At 38.8% G+C, this 20,993-nt stretch overlaps 1 protein-coding gene across 1 annotated transcript in view; it reads left to right on the top strand.

Annotated features, from left to right (window-relative positions):
• LOC127434219 (POU domain, class 6, transcription factor 2-like) overlaps nucleotides 1-20,993 on the top strand; it is a 161,705-nt gene that overhangs the window by 28,795 nt on the left and 111,917 nt on the right. The window contains exon 3 of the mRNA XM_051686782.1: nucleotides 16,320-16,542. Within this exon, the coding sequence (XP_051542742.1) occupies nucleotides 16,320-16,542 (223 nt within the window). The remainder of the gene's footprint in view (nucleotides 1-16,319; nucleotides 16,543-20,993) is intronic.

Raw genomic sequence — 20,993 nt, 5'->3', positions numbered from 1 at the left:
GACTTTACATCCCAGAATGGAGTTGGGTGGATGGAGGGGTAAAGGTTGAAAAATAAGGGGCAAAAGTAATTTCTGTGGTTGAGCAAATTTTGTGCTTTTTGATGAATGATGAAACATGCACAGTAAGACCAGGAAGGTATATAAAGTAAATAGGGTCAGTTTAAATTTCATGTTGACTTTAAAGCATCTAAGGCATCATATAAACAAAACAAATGGTAAATGATTGTTGGGGTTTATAATATTAAACAAGCGCAATACTAGTTTTCATAAAAACATAAAGAAATATGTGTAGTAAGGGTCCTATTAGTAAAAATGTGGCTAAATATGCTGAATGGGCTTGATTCATTTAGAGTTGGAACACATTTTATTATGTAAATACGTTTTGAAGAAATAATGCATAATGTTTTTTTTTGTTTTTTGTTTTTTCTGTAGAATAACGTGCACTGATGAATATGACTTTTTTTTATTTTTTTGGAATAACATGATGAAATCAAACGATTGGTTGAACACTATTCAGTTTTGTTTACTGTCTTCATAACCCTTAAATGCAATAACTTGCTCTTCCTCAGAAACATTTATTTTCCACTGTTGTGATATTAGCCATGCAGGCTATTAGTCAACCATTAGAAACCCAAGCATTGATAATGATTATACATTATATATTTATATATTTTGGTTTGGGTGGATTTTGAAAAACTGTTGCAAAATTACAATGCTGGGCATTTACGATTGCAAAACTGCAAAAAGTGCAAGTTTTGAATTAACAGCACAATTCAACACAAAGAACTATATTAAAATAATTTCTTACAAGCAGGAAGGGTAAATGCATGATTGGTTAAGACTTTTTTGACTATTTAAAACTAATAAGGACTATACATATTGATGATACTGTATATATGCTGGTATAATCAAAATACCCATCTCTATGCAAGGCAGTATATTTTATATACCATGAACACCATAAAATAAAGTCTTGTTTTAATTAAAGAACTACTCAGAAAACAAATAATTTGGAATAGTTTATCTATAATTTACTGAATAGGCTCCACTGTGTGAATATAATTTTTTTTCCCCACCAAAATTTGTTGTAATACAGTTCAGGGTGTCACCTGTTGTTACGAGTTGTTTTACCCATAGTAAATTAAATTAGATGATATTTAATTGCTTTAAACAAATGTTGCAATTCTGTTATTCTGTGTCTCCGAGGGTTAATGTTTAACAATAGCCAAATTTTTATTTAAATCTTGTTGTTTGCAAACACGCATCCAGGTCTTTGCATTCTGGCTCCATTCTGACACTTACTCTTCAGATTCCAATAAATTCCAGATGGATAAAATCAAGTCCCGCCCTAATTGTTTTCCCCCAGTTAAATATCCTGTTTCACCCAGAAATACGTCACATCACACAAGCAAAATGGGTAGAGACCAGAGATTTATGTTGACTTTGAATAGCATAAGTCAACACCCAACAAATGTTCAGAAAAACAAACAAATATTATCACACCGACAGGAAGCAACACAGAAGCACATATCCACTTTTTTAAAATGAGGAGAACAAACAATCTCTTTAAAAAGAAGGAGAATGATGCCATATCCAGCCCAACATGCAGCAGCGATGTCCAGGACCTTGTCTCCTCTGTGTCCTTGAGCTCTGCCTTAATAGATGAACCCTGTCAGGACAGTCCCACAGAAACAAACACTTTTCAGCCACACTACACTCTTCCTATGCCATGGCCAATTCCCTTGTTTCTGGATCAATATGTTTTGATGGATTCTCACTCTAGAGATAGATATTGTGTGCACTGTCAAGTCAAGTCATTTTTATTTGTATAGCACTTTTCACAACATACATTGTTTCAAAGTTCATGCATTATCAAAGAAATTAACTGTAATATCTATAAAGTCTTAGAGTGTCATTGTGTATTTTGATTAAATATTATTGTAAATTGTGTATAGAAATTAAATAATTGAATAATCTTTGTATTTAGAACCCCTGTAAGCAAGCGAAGGCAACTGTGGCAAGGAACACAAAACTCCATAAGATGTTGGTTAATGGAGAAAAATAACCTTGGGAGAAACCAGGCTCACTGTGGGGGCCAGTTCCCCTCTGGTTTTAAATTTGTAAATTAAGTAAGTGTTAAGGTCCAGTGTTTAAAAAAAAAAAAAAAAAAAATGAATATATATACAGTATATACAGTATATATATATATATATATATATATATATATATATATATATATATATATATATATATATATATATTTTTTTTTTTATATATTTTTTATTTTAAGATTAATGACTAATGTCTGGATTAACTGCAGAAGTTCACATAGATGCATTGTCCTTTGTTAGTTGGCTGATGAAGGCGTTTGTTGGCAATTAAACGATAGTCTGTGTATTCCATTTCAAGAGTGTAGTCCATCAATAGACAAAGCTGATGCAGGCAGATATTAATGAGGTGCATCACAGTTCAACCTGCAGGTCATTTTGGTGAGGTTCAGTGGGGTCCATCCTAAATCCAAGGTTCATGCAGTGGCATATGAAGTATCCTATGTCATACAGTTGGAGAAGGCATCAGTTCATCCTCTGAAGTCAAAAGACTGAAGTGATGTCTGGCTGGCACCGGTTGTAGTTTGTTATCATCTCTCAACGACACGTAGCAGTGGAGTCCGACACCAAGCAGGATTGGAGCTGGATCTGGGCGGCTCTGGTAACCTTAGGATATGAATCCCAAGGTTGAAACATGGAAACAAATAGAATAATATTAGCATAGATGCCATTCAATTTTATGCAGAGTTATAGATCATGAAGGATGTTTCTGGTTCCAGCAGACCTAACTAAAGCAGCCTAATTGTGAGATGAAGGATAAATTAGGTGTATGCCAGGCTCAATAGATGAGTCTTTAGTCTAGACTTAAACTGAGTGAGTGTGTCTGTGTCCCGAACAGTGTTAGGGAGACTATTCCATAGTTTAGGAGCCAAGTATGAAAAGGATCTACCTCCTTTTGTGGATTTTGATATTCTTGGCATTATTAACAAGCCAGAATTTTGTGATCATAATGAACATGATGGAATATAGCATTTCGGAAGGTCACTTAAGTACTGTGGAGCTAGACCATTCAAAGCATTGTAGTTAAAATAATTTTGTAATTAATATAAAATTTAACAGCTAGCCAATGTAACGACGATGAAATTGGGCTAATATAATCATATTTCTTGGTTCTAGTCAGCACTCTGGCAGCTGCATTTTGAACCAATTGAAGTTTATTTATTGGACTTACTGGACATCTTCCCAGTAATGCATTACAATAATCTAGTCTTGAGATCATAAACGCATGAATTAGTTTTTCAGCATCAGCAACAGAGAGCATGTGTCGTAATTTAGCAATATTTCTCAGGTGGAAGAATGCTGTTCTACAAACATTGGAAATTTGATTTTCAAAGGACAGATTGGTATCAAATATAACACCTATGTTCCCTATCTGTCACTCACTCGACGTTGGTATCGATGTAGTGACACTAGGGGTCACTCTTGGGAGCCCGAGACACCTCTGGTCTTTGATAAAAGGCCAATGAAAATTGGCGAGTGGTATTTGCATGCCACTCCCACGGACATATGGGTATAAAAGGAGCTGGTATGCAACCACTCATTCAGATTTTCTCTTCGGAGCCGAACGGTCATGCTCATTGAGCTGAATACTACTGTTCATTCACATCTGCTGGATCTGACGGCGCATTTCAGCAGCTTCTCCCCCCTCTGCACTGGTACACTGCAGAGAACGCCCCTGGGCGCTTTGGCAGAAAAACTAGAGAGTATATTTTCTGAAAGAGCATTTTTCCTCTCTAAAAGAGTATATATTTCTCTAAAAGAGCGCACACACGGAACGTCTTTTTAAAGACGCGTCTTTTTAAAGATGCTTTTCCGAGTGTGTGTTATTCCTGGTTGTGCTCGTTATCTCTCGCCTTCTAACGGTCACGATCACTGTCTTTCGTGTCTGGGCACTGCTCACGCAGATACAGCATTCGTGGATTGTCATGTTCTCATTGCGAGAATATGTCCATGGCAACATTGCGGTCGCGGCTCGCCTTCGTAAGAAAACGAGCCACCCCAGAGGCTCCCGCCTCGGTCCTTTTACCCACGGGTATGGGGCCAGCGCGGCTAGAACTGGGGGCGATTTGGGAACCCCAATGGGACAGCCTCCGCCGGGTATCCCCCCGCGGACCTCCCATTCCCCAGCACGCTCGTCTGTTCAACCTCTTATTCGGAGCCCGCGAAAGTGATGAGCTCTTGAGCGCAGCATCGGAGAGCGGGCTCATCCTGTCGGAAGCCTCAGCTGGGCTCCTCCCTTTGGGGTCGATTGCCCAGTCACAGGCTGATGCGGAGATGCTTTCCCAGGCAGCCACGAGCGTCGGTTAGAGTGGATTTCACTGCGACTGCATTGGCACATCAACTGCCTCGAGTTGTTGGCAATTCTGCTCGCCCTGCGGAGGTTTCGGCCATTGATCCAGGGCAAGCACGTGTTAGTTCAGACAGACAGCACAACAACGGTAGCATATGTCAACCGCCAAGGTGGTTTGCGCTCTCGTTGTATGTCACAACTCGCCTGCCGTCTTCAAGTCGCTGCAAGCCACTCACATCCCGGGCAACCTCAACACTACAGTTGACGCGCTGTCACAACAGGTTACTTCAGGGGAGAGTGGAGACTCCACCTTCAGGTGGTCCAGCTGGTTTGGAGTCGATTCGACAGGCACAGGTGCACCTGTTCGCCTCCCAAGAATCCTCCCCACTGCCCGCTCTGGTACGCCCTGACCGAGGCCCCCCACGGCATAGACACACTGGCACACAGCTGGCCCCCTGGCATTCGCAAATATGCATTTCCCCCAGTGAGCCTGCTTGCACAGACCCTGTGCAAGGTCAGGGAGGACGAGGAGCAGGTCGTCCTGGTAGCACCCTACTGGCCCGCCCAGACATGATGCTCGGACCTCACGCTCCTCGCAACAGCTCCCCCCTGGCAAATTTCCCTGAGGAAGGACCTTCTTTCTCAGGGAAGGGGCACCATCTGGCACCTGCGCCCAGACCTCTGGAATCTCCATGTCTGGCCCCTGGATGGGACGCGGAAGACCTAAGCTGTCTCTCACCTGCGGTGGTAGACACGATCACTCAGGCTGGGGCCCCCTCTACGAGGCGCCTGTATGCTTTTTAAGTGGTGTCTGTTCACTAAGTGGTATTCTTCCCATCGGGAAGACCCCCAGAGATGCGCAGTCGGATCAGTGCTTTACTTCCTGCAAGAGAGGTTGGAAGGGAGGCTGTCCCCTTCCACCTTGAAGGTGTAAGTTGCTGCCATAGCAGCACACCACGACGCAGTCGGCAGTAAGTCCTTAGGGAAGCATGACCTGATCATCAGGTTCCTAAGAGGCACCAGGAGGCTGAATCCCTCCAGACCGCGCCTCGTTCCCTCATCGGACCTCTGTAGTTCTTCAGGGTCTACAGAGAGTCCCCTTTGAGCCTTTGCAGTCAGCCGAGCTTAAGGCACTCTTCTTGAAGACTGCCCTCCTGACTGCGCTCACTTCCATCAAGAGGGTAGGTGACCTGCAAGCGTTCTCTGTCAGCGAAACATGCCTGGAGTTCGGTCCAGGTTACTCTCACGTGATCCTGAGACCCTGACCGGGCTATGTGCCCAAGGTTCCCCCCACCCCTTTAGGGACTAGGTGGTGAACCTGCAAGCGCTGCCCCAGGAGGAGGCAGACCCAGCCCTGTCGACGCTGTGTCCGGTACGTGCTTTAAGCATCTATTTGGATTGCACGCAGAGCTTTAGAATCTCTGAGCAGCTCTTTGTCTGCTTTGGTGCACAGCGGAAAGGAAGCGCTGTCTCCAAGCAGAGGATCGCCCACTGGCTCATTGACGCCATAACTATGGCATATCTCGCCCAAAACATGCTGCCCCCGGTAGGGCTACGAGCCCATTCTACCCGTGGTGTAGCGGCTTTTTGGGCCCTGGCCAGAGGTGCCTCTCTAACAGACATTTGCAGAGCAGCGGGCTGGGCAACACCCAACACCTTTGCAATGTTCTACAACCTCCGGATGGAACCAGTTTCATCCCAGGTAGTGGCACGCAATACAAGCGGATAAGCCCAGGATAGCCGGCCGGGTGTATCGCTTGCACATAGCACCTTCCACCTCCTTTTGAGCTGAAGACGTGCGCCATTAATTCCCAGTAGTGTTCACAAAATTTGTTCCCTGGTTGACTTCCTCCGAGCCCTGTGGCAGTCGAGTTTTAGGAGAGACTCACTGCCGCCCCAGTACACGTGCTAACTAAGAGCCCTGTTCTGGGGTAGGTGCTCCGCATGTGGTGGTTCCCTGTAAGGCTAAACCCCATGCGATCTATATCCTCCGCTAGTTCGTTTCCCTGCTGGCAAACTGCGTCTTCCTTGGGCAGAGCCCCTCTGCCCCAGTCTCCATGTTTGTAGTAACTCCTCCCCCATTGGGCAGGATCTACCTTGAAGGTTCTCCACATGGTTGGAAAGACCATGTGATGTACTTTTCCACTTAAATATCCCCCCCTCTCTTTGGGCGAGGTGTGGTCTCCGCGGTGTCTTCCCCTTGGGAGGGACACCCCCCGACTAGACCTGGTGGCCCAGTCGGATAATCCCCCTTCTTTTTTAGGGAGTGGAAAAAGAGAAGGGGAAAAGAGGCCACGACTGGGTTAAGCCTGTCTCTATCTTTGGGTAGTCGACTTGTCCCCAAAAAGGGCCGTTCGACACTCATAACTGTGTTGGGGGAGGTTACGTGTCGACCTGGTGTGCTGGCTATGAGGCACATAGCAAGTCTGCCCACCACACACCGCCAGTTCACGTAACACAGTTCAGCCTTGTTGCGTTTTGTATAGGGACCCCTAGTGTCACTACATCGACACCAACGTCGAGTGAGTGACAGATAGGGAACATCATGGTTACTGGTGTAACCTCCGTTCCCTGATGGAGGGAACGAGACGTTGGTCCCTCCTGCCACAACGCTGAACTACCCGCTGAAATGGCTGGACCTTATATCGGCTCCTCAGCGTAAAACCTGAATGAGTGGTTGCATACCAGCTCCTTTTATACCCGTATGTCCGGGGGAGTGGCATGCAAATACCACTCGCCAATTTTCATTGGCCTTTTATCAAAGACCAGAGGTGTCTCGGGCTCCCAAGAGTGACCCCTAGTGTCACTACATCAACACTAACGTCTCGTTCCCTCCATCAGGGAATGGAGGTTACACCAGTAACCATGATGTTCTTTGCTGTAGAAGTCGATGTTAAAGTACATCCATTGAGAGTCAAATTAAATTTTAGTTGCTTATTTTTAGAGGTTTTTGGTCCAATAATTAGTATCTCTGTTTTGTCGGAATTGAGTAGAAGGAAATTTCTGGCCATCCAACCTTTGATTTCATTGATACACTCTGCTAATTTGGAGAATTGTGAATTTTCATTGGATTTAGAAGAAATAAAAAGTTGGGTATAATCGGCCTAACAGTGGAAACTTATTCCATGATTCCTGATAATATCTCCCAGGGGAAGCATGATAAGGAGAAAAGCAGAGGTCCTAAATCTGATCCCTGTGGAACTCCATACTTAACTTTTGTTTGATTTGACAATTCCTCGGTTACACATACAAAGTGGTAGCAGTCTGCTAAATAGGACCTAAACCATGCTAATGCAAGTCCACTAATGCCAGCATAATTCTCCAGTCTATTCAAAAGAATGTCGTGATCTATCGTGTCGAAGGCAGCACTAAGATCTAAAAGCACTAGAAGAGAAATGCAGCCGTGATCAGATGATAAGAGCAAGTAATTGTAATTCTGATAAGTGCAGTCTCTGTACTGTGATGGGGCCTAAATCCTGACTGAAATTCTTAATATATTCCATTTCTCGGTAGAAATGAACATAGTTGGGAGGACACTACGTTTTCTAGTATTTTCGACATAAATGGGATCAAGCTGTGGCTTCTTAATAAGCGGTTTGATAACTGCCATTTTAAAGTTTCTTGGGAAATGTCCTAAGGATAGCGAAGAGTTACTAATATTAAAATGAGGTTCTGAGATTACTGGGAATACCTCTTTTAAGAGCTAAGTTGGTATTGGATCTAACATACATGTTGTGGCTTTTGATGTTTTGACAAGTTTTGTTAGCTCTTCATGACCTATGACAGCGAAGGATTGAAGTTGCTCGTGAGCAAAATTATGAGACACTGTTTTCTGAGGTGATGTGACAGTTGATTGCATAGTTCCAATTTTACTTCTGATCATTTCAATTTTATCAGTAAAGGAATTCATGAAGTCATTACTATTGTGCTGCAATGGAATGTCTGGTTCAGTCGATGCTTTATTCCTAACAAATTTAGCCACAGTACTGAATAAACACCTTGGATTGTTGTGGCTATTTTCTATGAGTTTGCTAAAATATGCTGACCTGGCAGCTTTTAGTGTCTGTCTGTAGCTACAGACACTATTCTTCCATGCACCGCGAAATACCTCTAATTTTGTATTCTTCCACTTGCGCTCCATTTTCCGAGCTGCTCTCTTGAGAGCGTGAGTGTGATCATTGTACCACGGTGAGAGGCTTTTTTCTTTAATTTTCTGTTAAAAAATTAATACTATCAAGAGTGCTAGAGAAGACTGTATTGATACTTTCTGTTATTACATCAAGTTCTTCTAGACTTTTTTGGCTTACTGAGTATGTGAGACAATTCTGGAAGATTATTAGTGAAGCTATCTTTAGTGGTTGAAAGAATAGTTCTACCTAAACAATAGCGTAGCGAGGTAATGATCTGAGATGTCACTGCTCTGCGGTAAAATTTCTATAATATCAACATCAACTCCATATGACAGAGTGAAATATATCGTATGATTATGGCGATGAGTTGGTCCTGTCACATTTTGTCACATTTGACTCCAAGAGAGTTGAGAATATTGATGAATACTAATCCCAATGTGTCATTTTCATTATCAATGTGAATGATGTAGTCACCAGCAATTAAAGCTCTAACTACATTAACTACTAGATCTGATAGAAAATTAGCAAATTCACCAAGGAAACCAGAGTAAGGCCTGGGTGATCTATATAATGTAGCAAGTGCAAAAGACGACAGAGATTTTTTATTTATATCTAACGGTGTCATATTAAGCATTATTAGTTCAAAAGACTTAAACTTATTTCCTGTCCTCTGAGTAACACCAAAAACTTCACTGTAAATTGTAGCAACACCTCTTCCTCTTCAGATTGGGCTAATGTTTATAATAATAACCTGGGAGAGCTGATTCATTTAAACTAATCTGTTTTAATTGTTTAACTAAACAATACTAATCCAGTTTAAGCCAGGTTTCAGTCAAACAGAGCGCATCCAAACTATGATCTTTAATAATTTAATTTACAATTAGTTTTTGGTAGAAAGACATCTAATGTTTAGTAGCCCTACCTTTATATGATGTTTATCTTCAATTTTGTTTGTTTTTTCATGTTTGACCTTAATCAAATTTTTTCTAAATGATTTAGTGAGTGTTTTGTTTTTGGTAGTTCAGGGAACAGACACAGTCTCTATGTGATATCTAGGTGATACAGCCTCTATGTGTTGTAGTTATGTGACCTGTGTGACGTCTCAAGGCATCTAGCAGATGTTCAGATTAACCACTGTCATTACGGAACTGGATCAGTAAGAGGGCAGTTAGCCCAACATGGGTCCAACTCTTTGCGGTGCCTCTGGCTTCATTCGCGCACACTGACAGAGGGCTGCTATCAGTCTGATTACGAGCAATCTTTCAGCGTTTCCTGGGCTCCCTCTGTTCTTCCTATTAGAAAGAAGAATGGGGGTTTGGGGAAACGGAAGGATGATTTAATCCCAAAAACCAGAGCAGGAAGGTACAGCATGCTGCATATCAGTCAAAGGTTCTTGAGGACATATACATTCAGTATTGACTTTTTTGAAAACTGGTATTGTGATTGTAAGTAATGCCATGTTTTCTTTGAAGTACCTTGAAGTACCATGTAAATAATTTGATATATGAATATGGTAATCATTCAGCACCTTGGTATATACAGTATATCAAGGTACCATGGCATAACCATCTGACACGATCACTGTCTCATTTTCTCTCTAAAATGTAAGACCTTACAAATCCCTTAAATGGTGGTAAACTCATTTAAAGGATATGTAAGGTCTTACATTTTCTCCTTACAGAAGATTGTCTGGCAACTACCTGTACATTTGACAGGGTTCCCATGGTCATGGGAAACCTGGAAATAACAGGGAATTTTTTAATTGTAACATTTCCAGGCCTGGAATTATAATGGAATATTAAATATTGAATTAAAATATTAAAAAGGCATGGAAAGTGAGAAATAAACAATTCAGTCAAGTTGATTGCATGTAATGATTAAGTTAGCTACTACAACTTAAAATATGTCATTGAACCAATGAGATGTTTTTTGTAAACAGTTTTTCCATTGGCTCAACGTATAAATTCTAAATAAGCCATTGTCTGCTGCCACAATAGAAAATATTCAATTTACAGAACTTTTATTGAGCCAGTTGAAATATTTGGATGCAACAAGTCACTAGAAAACCTTAAGTTGGAGAGGTCTTTTTTTTGTCTTTCTTTCTTTTTTTCTTTTTTTGTACATTTTTTTAAATTTTTTTTAATTTTTATTTTTTTTTACAATGAATGGTGATTTTCTTTATTTAATTGAACTTATTCTAGTTTTGCTAGAAAAATCTGAAAAATATATCACCAGCTTGAAATGCATGCACTTTGTGTATGCAATTTCTAAAATAATATATAATAATTTATTAACTAGTAAATTATAATTTTATAAATAAATTAATAATTACAGTAAATACAAAATGACGGGAAAGTCAAAGAAATTCATTGATCAAAAGGTGTGGGAACACTGATTTGAGTGTAGATTGAAGCAATTGTTTCTTGCTCACTGTCATTTACATTAAGAATCAGTATACAGTAACTGAATAAACAGAATTAAGTAGCTGCATAAAACAAAAAGCACATGCACAATTAAATAAATAAATAAATAAATAAAGAACTGCTGCAACAATCTTTAAAACCATTAGTGTTTTTCACAAATACTGTACACCATAATATCCTTGAAAAGCTTACTTATGTCTATGGAAATGGAAATTTAGGAGAAGTGAGGCTGTGGCGTGACTTGAACAACCCAAGGGTATTTTGAGTGAAGAGTTGTTCAGCCATTTTAAAGTGTGTTTTGATCCTGGGGGATCCCATTTCACAGACACGCTGAGGTTCAGATCAGTTTGTTGGCTGCCTTGTCGCTTAGAGAGAGGGCTGATGGGAAAACGGTGTGAGCCATTAGTGAATTTAACATGAAAAGAGAGAGAGAGAGAGTGAGAGAGAGAGAGAGAGAGAGAGAGAGAGAGAGAGAGAGAGAGAGAGAGAGAGAGAGAGAGAGAGAGAGAGAGAGAGAGAGAGAGATGCCCACCTCATCGTCACCAATCTTTTTTTAAACTTCCTTTTAATCTGCAGGATGACAAAATACAGTGTGTTGTTAATACAAACTGACATTCTGTGTGCCTGTGTTCTTTAAATATCCAACATTCATAGTCCTGTACATTTTGCTTTAGTTGTTGTGTTATTGTGCTTCAGTTACCCATCTGATGTTAGTAATTTTCAGACTCTGATGGAGGCTGTTCAGCCCCGTTTTAAAAAAAAATTTTTTTAGGTCAAGTAGCCTTTTAATAATTTCCTCAATACAGTGAGTGGAGCTTATAATAGGTCATTGAGGTTTACTTGATTTGTAAAAAATAAAATAAAAAAAAATTCCTTATTCCTGAATTGAATCCAAAAATCCTGCTCTATGTACAAATGTCAGCCTTTCAAAGATTTTAAAAGAAAAACACACTAAAATGGCTAAAGGTACAATTAGGTAAAATCCTGAAACAATGGAGTTTCTTTTTTACTCCATTTGCCAGTCCTTAATTTCCAGACAGATCTCTGGATTGTAGAACCAGTCACCTATGCCTCATGCATTTTTGTCTCATGCATTGAATAACTTTACATTTTCAGGCACATTTGTTAAAGTTTCGCTAAAACATGATCTGAACTGTATATATTCCTAGCCTTCAAGAACATACTATGTAGACATGTGAGTTTCTGAACTGATTTATTCAAAAAGCAAAGGATTCTAGATTTAAAACAGAGAGGCAAACTAGGCAATGACATTGACTTTGAGATAGAGATGAGATGCTGGCAAACAATCTTTGAGTTTGCGCCTCAAAAAATCCAACATCACACGCTTAAAACAGCAAGATTAAGCATATGTCACACTGCTTTGTCAGAGGAGTCTTTGTTGTCATTCTTTGAGTGGTTAATTGATTGTTTTGTTTTTGCGTTCTTTCTTTTTTATGTCAATGTTCAAAGTGAATGAAATGACAATTGGTATCTTCTAGTATGTTCTGTTAAAAAGATTGGATTTTCAGTCGTTCAATGTGACAAATTCCTTTTGTCTGTTTGTTTTTCCACTTTCTGTTGATGGGGGTATGAAAATTGGATAGTCTTGTTCTATGCTCATTACCGTAGTAAATTTATTGTAAAAGCAATGTGTAAACCCGTGTTTTATCACACAATTTTTTTTTATAAATTCAGTTTGAACGTGTCAGTCTAAAACCTCCCATTTGGACTTAATATAACAATATTATTCAGCCTTTTTTTTCTTTGAAACACTGCGCCTCATATCATTTATTTCCATTCTATTTGTGAAAAATCTATTTATTTTTTATTTTATTCATATCATTTAGAAACAGTGTAGCATTCCAGATTATCAAAGTGACAATGTTTTCACTGTAAAATGCCAAACCCAGGCATGCTGATGGCTTTCTACTTGCCTGAGACCTTTAAAGGGGTAGTCAGTTACTCACCTATATGATGTTCCAAACTCAAATGACTCTCTTTCTTCAGTGGGACACAATCGGAGATATTTTAAAGAATGTTCACACTGCTCATTTCCATACAATGAAAGTGGATGGTGATTTATGCTGCCATGCTCTAAAAAGAACAAATGAAAGCATGAAAGCATTATAAAAGTAGCATATATTACTTGTAAGCTATATTGCAAGACTCTGTGTAAGCTGTATGATAGCTTTGTGTAAGAAACAGACCAAATTTAATTCATTAAGTAATTTTAAAAGTCATAACCCAATGGCGTTTGGCATCAATGACATCAAACGTGGAATTTGGACATGCACAAGTGCAGGTGAGATTTGACAGAGTACACAGTTTTCAGTGAACAGTGAGTGACGATGACAGAATTATCATTTTTGGGTGAACTATTCCGGTTATACAAGGTCCAAATGCAACAGTCAGATATGGGGGCATAGAAGTGTCAGGTAAGAGTGAAATGTTAGACCCCTAGAGAGTAGAATTTCTACTGGAAAAGCCCTCCTCTGTGAATCCTACAGTAGATTAGGTTGACTGTACAAGATCAGATCAGCCAAAAGGAACAGCACTAAATGTTAATGTGACTGATGATAATGTAGCCTGTGTGTGTAAGAGTGAGGCAGAGAGATAGAGAGAGACAAATTGCTGACTGGTAGGAAGGAGGGGAGAACTGTCTGGTAGTTCTCAGAGTTGTATCACAGACGGGTTCTTTGTATAGAGGTGTAAAGCGGTGCTAGGGTGAATTGAAAAGAAAAATGCACTGGTCCCCTACAAGAAAAGCTTTTGACTCAACAGTGTGTTCTGTCATCACACAAGAAACACATAGAGCAAATATTGTCCAGTGCATCAGTCTCAAAATTAAGTGTGGAAGATAAACATTTTAATGTTGCTTTTTGGGTCAAATTTTTCAAAATGAGCCAATTTAAAGGAAGATTGCACTTGCACATTGAAAATACAAAATTCTTGAGATCACTGACATTCCACGTCATACCTTAAAATAATTTAAAAGTGCTATGAATAATTTTTTATAATTTTTTGTCTGGGACTTACACTGACACATAGGGCCGTGGATTGCAGCATCATTCAAACACAACAGTTTTCAGTTACAGATGCCATTATAGAAATTCACTAATCACAGTCAGCCACAATTAATTTAATCCATGAGTCTAAATTAAAAGTGTCTAATAACAAGATGGTTACTGATATTAAGTGAGTAGTATTCAGCTGGTCATGTGATCCTAACATGGCTGCCCCCATGAGGGGACCCTCACCATGTAGAATAAAACAACTTTTATAATGTTACTGATTTGACTGGAGTCTTCATCTCATGTGAGTGCTCATGATTTTATGCATATGTTTCTAAATTATAATTAATTGCTTTAGGAGTAAAATATTTTAAATACCTTTAAAGGTAAAGCAAGTCATTTCTGTGGCACTAGTGTCACCAAATTGAACAGCAAATATAATTACTCTCTTCATTAAAATTACAAATCTTTTTAAAAATCTTGTTTAAAACATGTGTCAAGATCATAGAAATGTAATCTTTAGGTCCATGTTGGTTTCATATAAATATATACAGTACTGTTCAAAAGTTTTAGGCACTTTCAAAGTGAGGATTTCTTAAAAAAATAATAAATAGTTTTCATTAATCAATTAACGTCATACAAAGTCCAGTAAACAGAAAAAGAGCTAAATCAACATTTGGTGTGATCATTTTGCCTTCAAAACGGCACCAATTCTCCTACTTAAACCTGGACACAGTTTTTCTTGGTTGTTGGCAGATAGGATGTTCCAAGCTTCTTGGAGAATTCACCACAGTTCTTCTAACTATTTAGGCTACCTCAGTTACTTCTGTCTCTCCGTGTAATCCCAGACTGACCCGATGTTCAGTGGGGGGTTCTATGAGGGCCATGCCATCTGTTGCAGGGCTTCCTGTTCTTCTAATCTATTCTATTTGCAAAAGGAATGTTTAGGAGTATAAAATGTATATTTCCTATTGACACACTAAAGTAGCAGATATAAATAACCAGCTTAAGGCAAATGTCTTTTGCACAGTACTGTATATATATATATATATACACTGTATATATACTAGTGCTGTTGAAGTTAACGTGTTAATTCGTTTAACGCCACAATTTTTTTTTAATGCCGTTAACACGTAATATGACCCTTTGAATAAACCATAGTTCATGAGAGTCAGTTCGTGCAAAAGCTGCTAATGTCACATGCATTGGCCGTCGGAAAAACAGATGGCGGGAGACATTCTGCTGATACCAGCGCCAAGCATTTGATCAGTGTTGCACAGCAGTAGAACATGCCCGCAAAGCACAGGTAGAACTCGGAACTTTGTAACATGATTGCAGCGGCAAGACAGCTGCCATTTGAACACCTGCCTTGCACTGCGAGGCATGGTGAGCGCGAAATGAAAGTGTGAGCGCAATTATGTCTGTCAAAACTCCATAAAAAGAAGCTAATAAATTCTGTCATAATACACTTACAACTACCATATTTTGTACATAATTTGAGTTGTGTTCATTTTCTGTTGTTCAACTCTGTTGGTGGGGTAGGTTTTGTGTGGATGATAATATAATATAAGAATACTTCGTCCAATATTTTGATATTTTAAAATATAAATTTTTGATGTACAAATATCAAGAAGTTTTTTTTTTACGATTACTCCATTTGATGTGAACGAAATGCGCCTTTTCATAAAAAAATTCAAATTATATATATATATATATATATATATATATATATATATATATATATATATATATATATATAAAACTTCACACACAATCATGAGGATTTAAATGGGGTCTTCTCTGTTTCATGGTTTTCTTTTCACATGAAAACAAAATGGCTACATGCATGGTGGTTGCACCACCTGACTTTTATGTGGTGGTTTTTCAAATATTAATAATATTTAAAAAGAAACATTTCACTGCCTTCTTTTAAATGCATAGTAATAAAAGAGAATCCAAACTACTTATGCCAAATTTCTTCTTCATCGTCTTTTTTTATTTTTTATTTAAGCTTTAAATTAGACTTTTATTTTTTTATTTAATTTAATAATTTTTTTTACTTAAAGCCCCATAAAAATAACAAAATGACTTAGAACTCTGAAATAAATAAATAAAAATATATATAATAAAAACTCTACTACAATAGTAAAGCTGTATTCAAGTATTTGTTTTGTGTGAATTGCATTTGTAATGTATTTTTTAATTTAACTTAATAAAAACTTAATAGATCCGGACAAAAAAGTAAAATAAAAATGGTGTTAAGTCATTGAAAAAACAACAACATTTACATCACTTACAATCTACATGTCATACATCTGCAAAACTGGCTTTAAAGATGTTAACATTCTCTCTTTCAGTCTCTACTGGTTGCCCAGCAGCTGGCATCGGCTGTTAGTGGAGTGATGTCCGGTGGTGCCCCGGGTCTGAACCAACCCATTCTGATCCCCTTTAATGCTGGTGGGCATCTGGGTGGGCAGCAGGGCCTAGTTCTGTCTGTGCCAACCGCTGCCAACATACAGGGCCTGGTGGCAGCTGCTGCTGCTGGAGGAATCATGACACTCCCCCTTCAGAACCTGCAAGGTAAGAGTCCTGACTCATACAGTGTGTGAGGATCAAGCCTTTCTTATTGGCTCAGAAATCGCATTTGAAAATTTCTGTTCTGTCGTCAAATGAAACTTGAGAATGATTAATCAATTTAGTCAGGATGCTAAATCAAGGTCACAAAATGCAGATACTGAGCTAAATATTTCTATTCACATATACAGTATATATATATATATATATATATATATATATATATATATATATATATATATATATATATATATATATAATGTGTATCAAGGTGTCTCAAGTTCTTTTAAACTCATCAACTAACAAAACAGTTAACCCAAAACAAGACCATATAAAAAGAGTAATTACAGAAATGTTGTCAAGGCACTTACAGAGCCTGTAAAGTGAAACTTAACAAGAAGATGTTATGAAATCAGTTAATGATACGCACCACATTCAACATACCACAGCTGTTTTGTGTTTGGGATTCACCAAATTGGTACTATCTAGAAATACCATCACCCCACCCAAACACAGCATTTATTTAAGACATAACTGCACAAAGTGCTCGGAATGGCCGATGAGAGGAGGATCAAAGTGATGTAAGCACGGAAACTAGTTCAGATTCATTACAGGTCAGCGTTTTGCACTGGAGCGCAAAAGCACTTTATAGCTCTTTCTTCTTTCAGTAGGATTATTTGCTAGCATCTCGTGTCTTCTCCTCTTTACTTCTATCTTTCCCCTCCCTCTTTCCTGTGTCTGCACGTCCATACTTCTCCTTGCCTTTAAACTTTAATGCACGAATGTTCTCTTTTGATCATAGTTGTAAATGGTTTTCATTTTAATGTTTAAAACTTTGTCTCTTTTATACCATTAGATTGAGGGGTGGAAGGGGGAAACCGTCAGGCATAAATCTTAGATGAAGTGCCTTCTCTAATGCCTGACTAAAAAATGATAGGTTATAAAATTGAGTGCATGTAAAATAGCACATTTTCTGGTGCTGGAGATTAAAATAATGCACGGGCAGGAAAAGGTTGTCCTAAAGTGAGGAGATGGATGGACGGATGGCTAAAACTGTAGGACGGAAAAGAAGAAGTCTCTAATGGACACTAGCATGCATAAATAACAGCACGCATCAATGTGCAGCTGGGCTTTTAATAAACACTCACATGGGCAAAATAAATATCTAAAAATTCCCTCAGTCACGATAATGTGCCTGTGGGGTTTGCCTCCCTTTTCTGGAACCCTCTAAAATGGCTCCTAGAAAGAGGTTCTAATTTTTCTACATTTTAATGCTCCATTAATTGTCTGTCTTGAAGATTTTAGCTGGCTGTAGACTTTTTATGCTTGCTCAGCAACAATGTTTGTCCAGTTCTTTTTCATTTAAGACTCACTTTAAAAGGAAATGTTAATGTACAGTCAGATCCAAAAATGGTGATGTACAGTGTGATCCAAAAGTCTGAGACCATAGTGAAGATGCAAATATTTTGCATTTTTCTATTTTAATTACAAAATACAGTATATTTTAAGAATAACAAAATAAAAAGCTGGATTTTAAATATTAGCATTATTCATTTTAACTAATATTAATTTGACAAATACACATTTGACAAATATTAATTTCAGAATTTCTGTGTTTTTTAGTTCCTCCTTTTGCTCTAATGACAGCATGCATTTGAGGTGACATCTGAAGTTTTTTCAAATCCTGATGATACATGTAATTCCAGAATTATTTGAGAATGTTCCAAAGAGCATCTTGTGTGCTTCCAAGGAAGCAAGTAAATCTGACCTTTTGTACAAAGGAGTTAACATGGTCAATCTCACAAGTTTAATTTTTTTTTTTTTTTTTTTTTGGGGGATGAGTGGCTTAGAAATGCATATTTCTTGCACATTTTACATCATAACTGTAAGGGGGTTTAGTGGAAAGGAGGCGAGAACCGGCTTGACAACTTAAATAATAATTTAATAAACAATTTAAACAAAACACACAACCAAAAACACACAGTACAGCTGCCTGTAATTTTCTCTCTCTCGAACTGTCGTCCCCGGCCGCCTTTATCCCTCGCGCGCCCCATCAGGCTGATTGGGGACCGGGTGTGTCTCATTCCAGCCCGGCCCCGCCCTCCTCGGCTCTACAATAACATTTCAGCATTTTATTTTCTTTGCAAAATTCTGAAACTGTCTGTGATTTTTCTGTTTAAATTAGATTTTGAATCCATATATTTAATGGGGTTTCTGACTTTTGGACCCCAATGTATTTCTGAATTACCTTAAGGACTTTGTGACTCTGTGCTTTACACAGATTGTGAATATTCACATTATCTCATACATAAGGTGTAGGATTGTCACAACACCAACATTTCAGCAGTTGTTACCAATACCTGTAAACGTTTACGATTCTTTATACAAATTACGATACCACAAAAGGTAATATGTAATTGAAAACACTCCTTTAGCTTATTTAACAAAGTTAAATGTATCAATGTAAATAGTAAATTATAACATTTGCATGTTTTCATGTAGTGTTTCTCAATTAAGTGAAAAAAATGTTAGTTTTTTTTTTTTTTTTAAATAGGACCCTATGAAATCAACTTTATTTGATTCTAATTTGAATTCTGTTTTCTGTTCCATGTTTTAAAATGTAATAAATATCATCATCAAAATAGTGTGAATAAATGAATAAATAACACATTGAACTGAATGAAAATAGAACAATTACTTTTTAACATACAATTCATTTCTTTTTTTTTTTTTTTTTTGATCAAATTAAGTGCTTCTGTAAAGATCCTCACAGCAATACTAAAACACAAAATTGGTTTTATTTTGTCAAATAATCAAATCAAATCACTTTTTTTGTCACACAACCATATACACAAGTGCAATAGTGTGTGAAATTCTTGGGTGCAATTCTGAGCAACATAGCAGTCGTGACAGTGATGAGACAGTACCAATTTACAATAAACATCAGATTAACACAACACAATTAAAGTCTATTATACACATAATTACACACAACACAATATACAAATAATAACATACAATGTACAGTATACAATACACACAATACAGAATACACATTATACAATAAAAATAGTATATATAGTATATATAAAATATACAGTAGGTTGTATTGTACTGTCTTGACATTCAGGCTGTTGGTTGATAGTAAGTTGCCAGTGTGTTTTTAAGAGAGAATATAATATAATAATAATATAATTTATGACAGTCTGGTGTGAGATATAAGAGTAAGAATAATAAAGTGCAGTGCTGATGTATTTTGATCATGGGAGATCAAGAGTTCAAAAGTCTGATTGCTTGGGGGAAGAAGCTATCATGAAGTCGGCTGGTGCGGGTCCTGATGCTGCGATACCACCTGCCTGATGGTAGCAGTGAGAACAGCCCATGGCCTGGGTGGCTGGAGTCTCTGATGATCCTCCAAGCTTTTTTCACATATATATGTATATGGTATATATGTCCTGGAGGGAGGGAAGCTCAACTCCGATGATGTGTTTGGCAGTTCGCACCAACCTTTGCAGTGCTTTGCGGTTGTGGGCAGTGCTATTGCCGTACCAGGTGGAGATGCAGCCAGTCAGGATGCTCTCTACACTGCAGGTGTAGAACTGTGTGAGGATGTGGCGGTTCATTCCAAACTTCCTCAGCCATCTCAGGAAGAAGCGGCGCTGATGAGCCTTCTTCACAACGGCTTCAGTGTGGATGGACCATGTGAGTTCCTCAGTGATGTGGACACCCAGGAACTTGAAGCTGCTGACTCTCTCCACTGGTGCTCCATTGATGGTGATGGGACTGTGTTCTCTATCTCTTCTCCTGAAGTCCACCACAAGCTCATTTGTCTTACTGACATTGAGGGAGAGGTTGTGCTCCTGACACCAGTGTGTCAGAGTGTGCACCTCCTCTCTGTTGGCTGTTTCATCATTGTCAGTGATCAGATCTACCACCGTCGTATCATCAGCAAACTTAATGATGGCATTGGAGCTGTGTGTTGCCACACAGTCATGTGTGTACAGGGAATACAGGAGTGGGCTGAGAACACAGCCCTGCGGGGCTACAGTGTTGAGGGTCAGTGTTGAGGAGATGTTGCTGCCCATTCTAACCACCTGGCATCTGCTTGACAGGAAATCCAGGATCCAGCTGCACAGTGAGCTGTTTAAGCCCAGAGCCCGGAGTTTCTCATCAAGCTTGGAGGGCACTATGGTATTGAATGCTGAGCTGTAGTCTACAAACAGCATTCTCACATAAGTGTTCTTTTTTTCCAGGTGGAAGAGAGCAGTGTGTATTGTAGATGCAATGGCATCATCAGTGGAGCGGTTGTTGCGGTAAGCAAACTGCAGTGGGTCTAGTGATGGAGGCAGCACAGAGCAGATGTAATCTCTGATTAGTCTCTCAAAGCATTTGCTGATGATGGGGGTCAGAGCAACAGGACGCCAGTCATTTAAGCAAGTGATTTTGGATTGCTTTGG

Source organism: Myxocyprinus asiaticus, chromosome 44 (genome assembly GCF_019703515.2).
Source record: "Myxocyprinus asiaticus isolate MX2 ecotype Aquarium Trade chromosome 44, UBuf_Myxa_2, whole genome shotgun sequence".
NCBI lineage: Eukaryota > Metazoa > Chordata > Actinopteri > Cypriniformes > Catostomidae > Myxocyprinus > Myxocyprinus asiaticus.
Note: the sequence above shows the minus strand (reverse complement) of the source record. Positions and strands in the feature narration are given on the sequence as shown.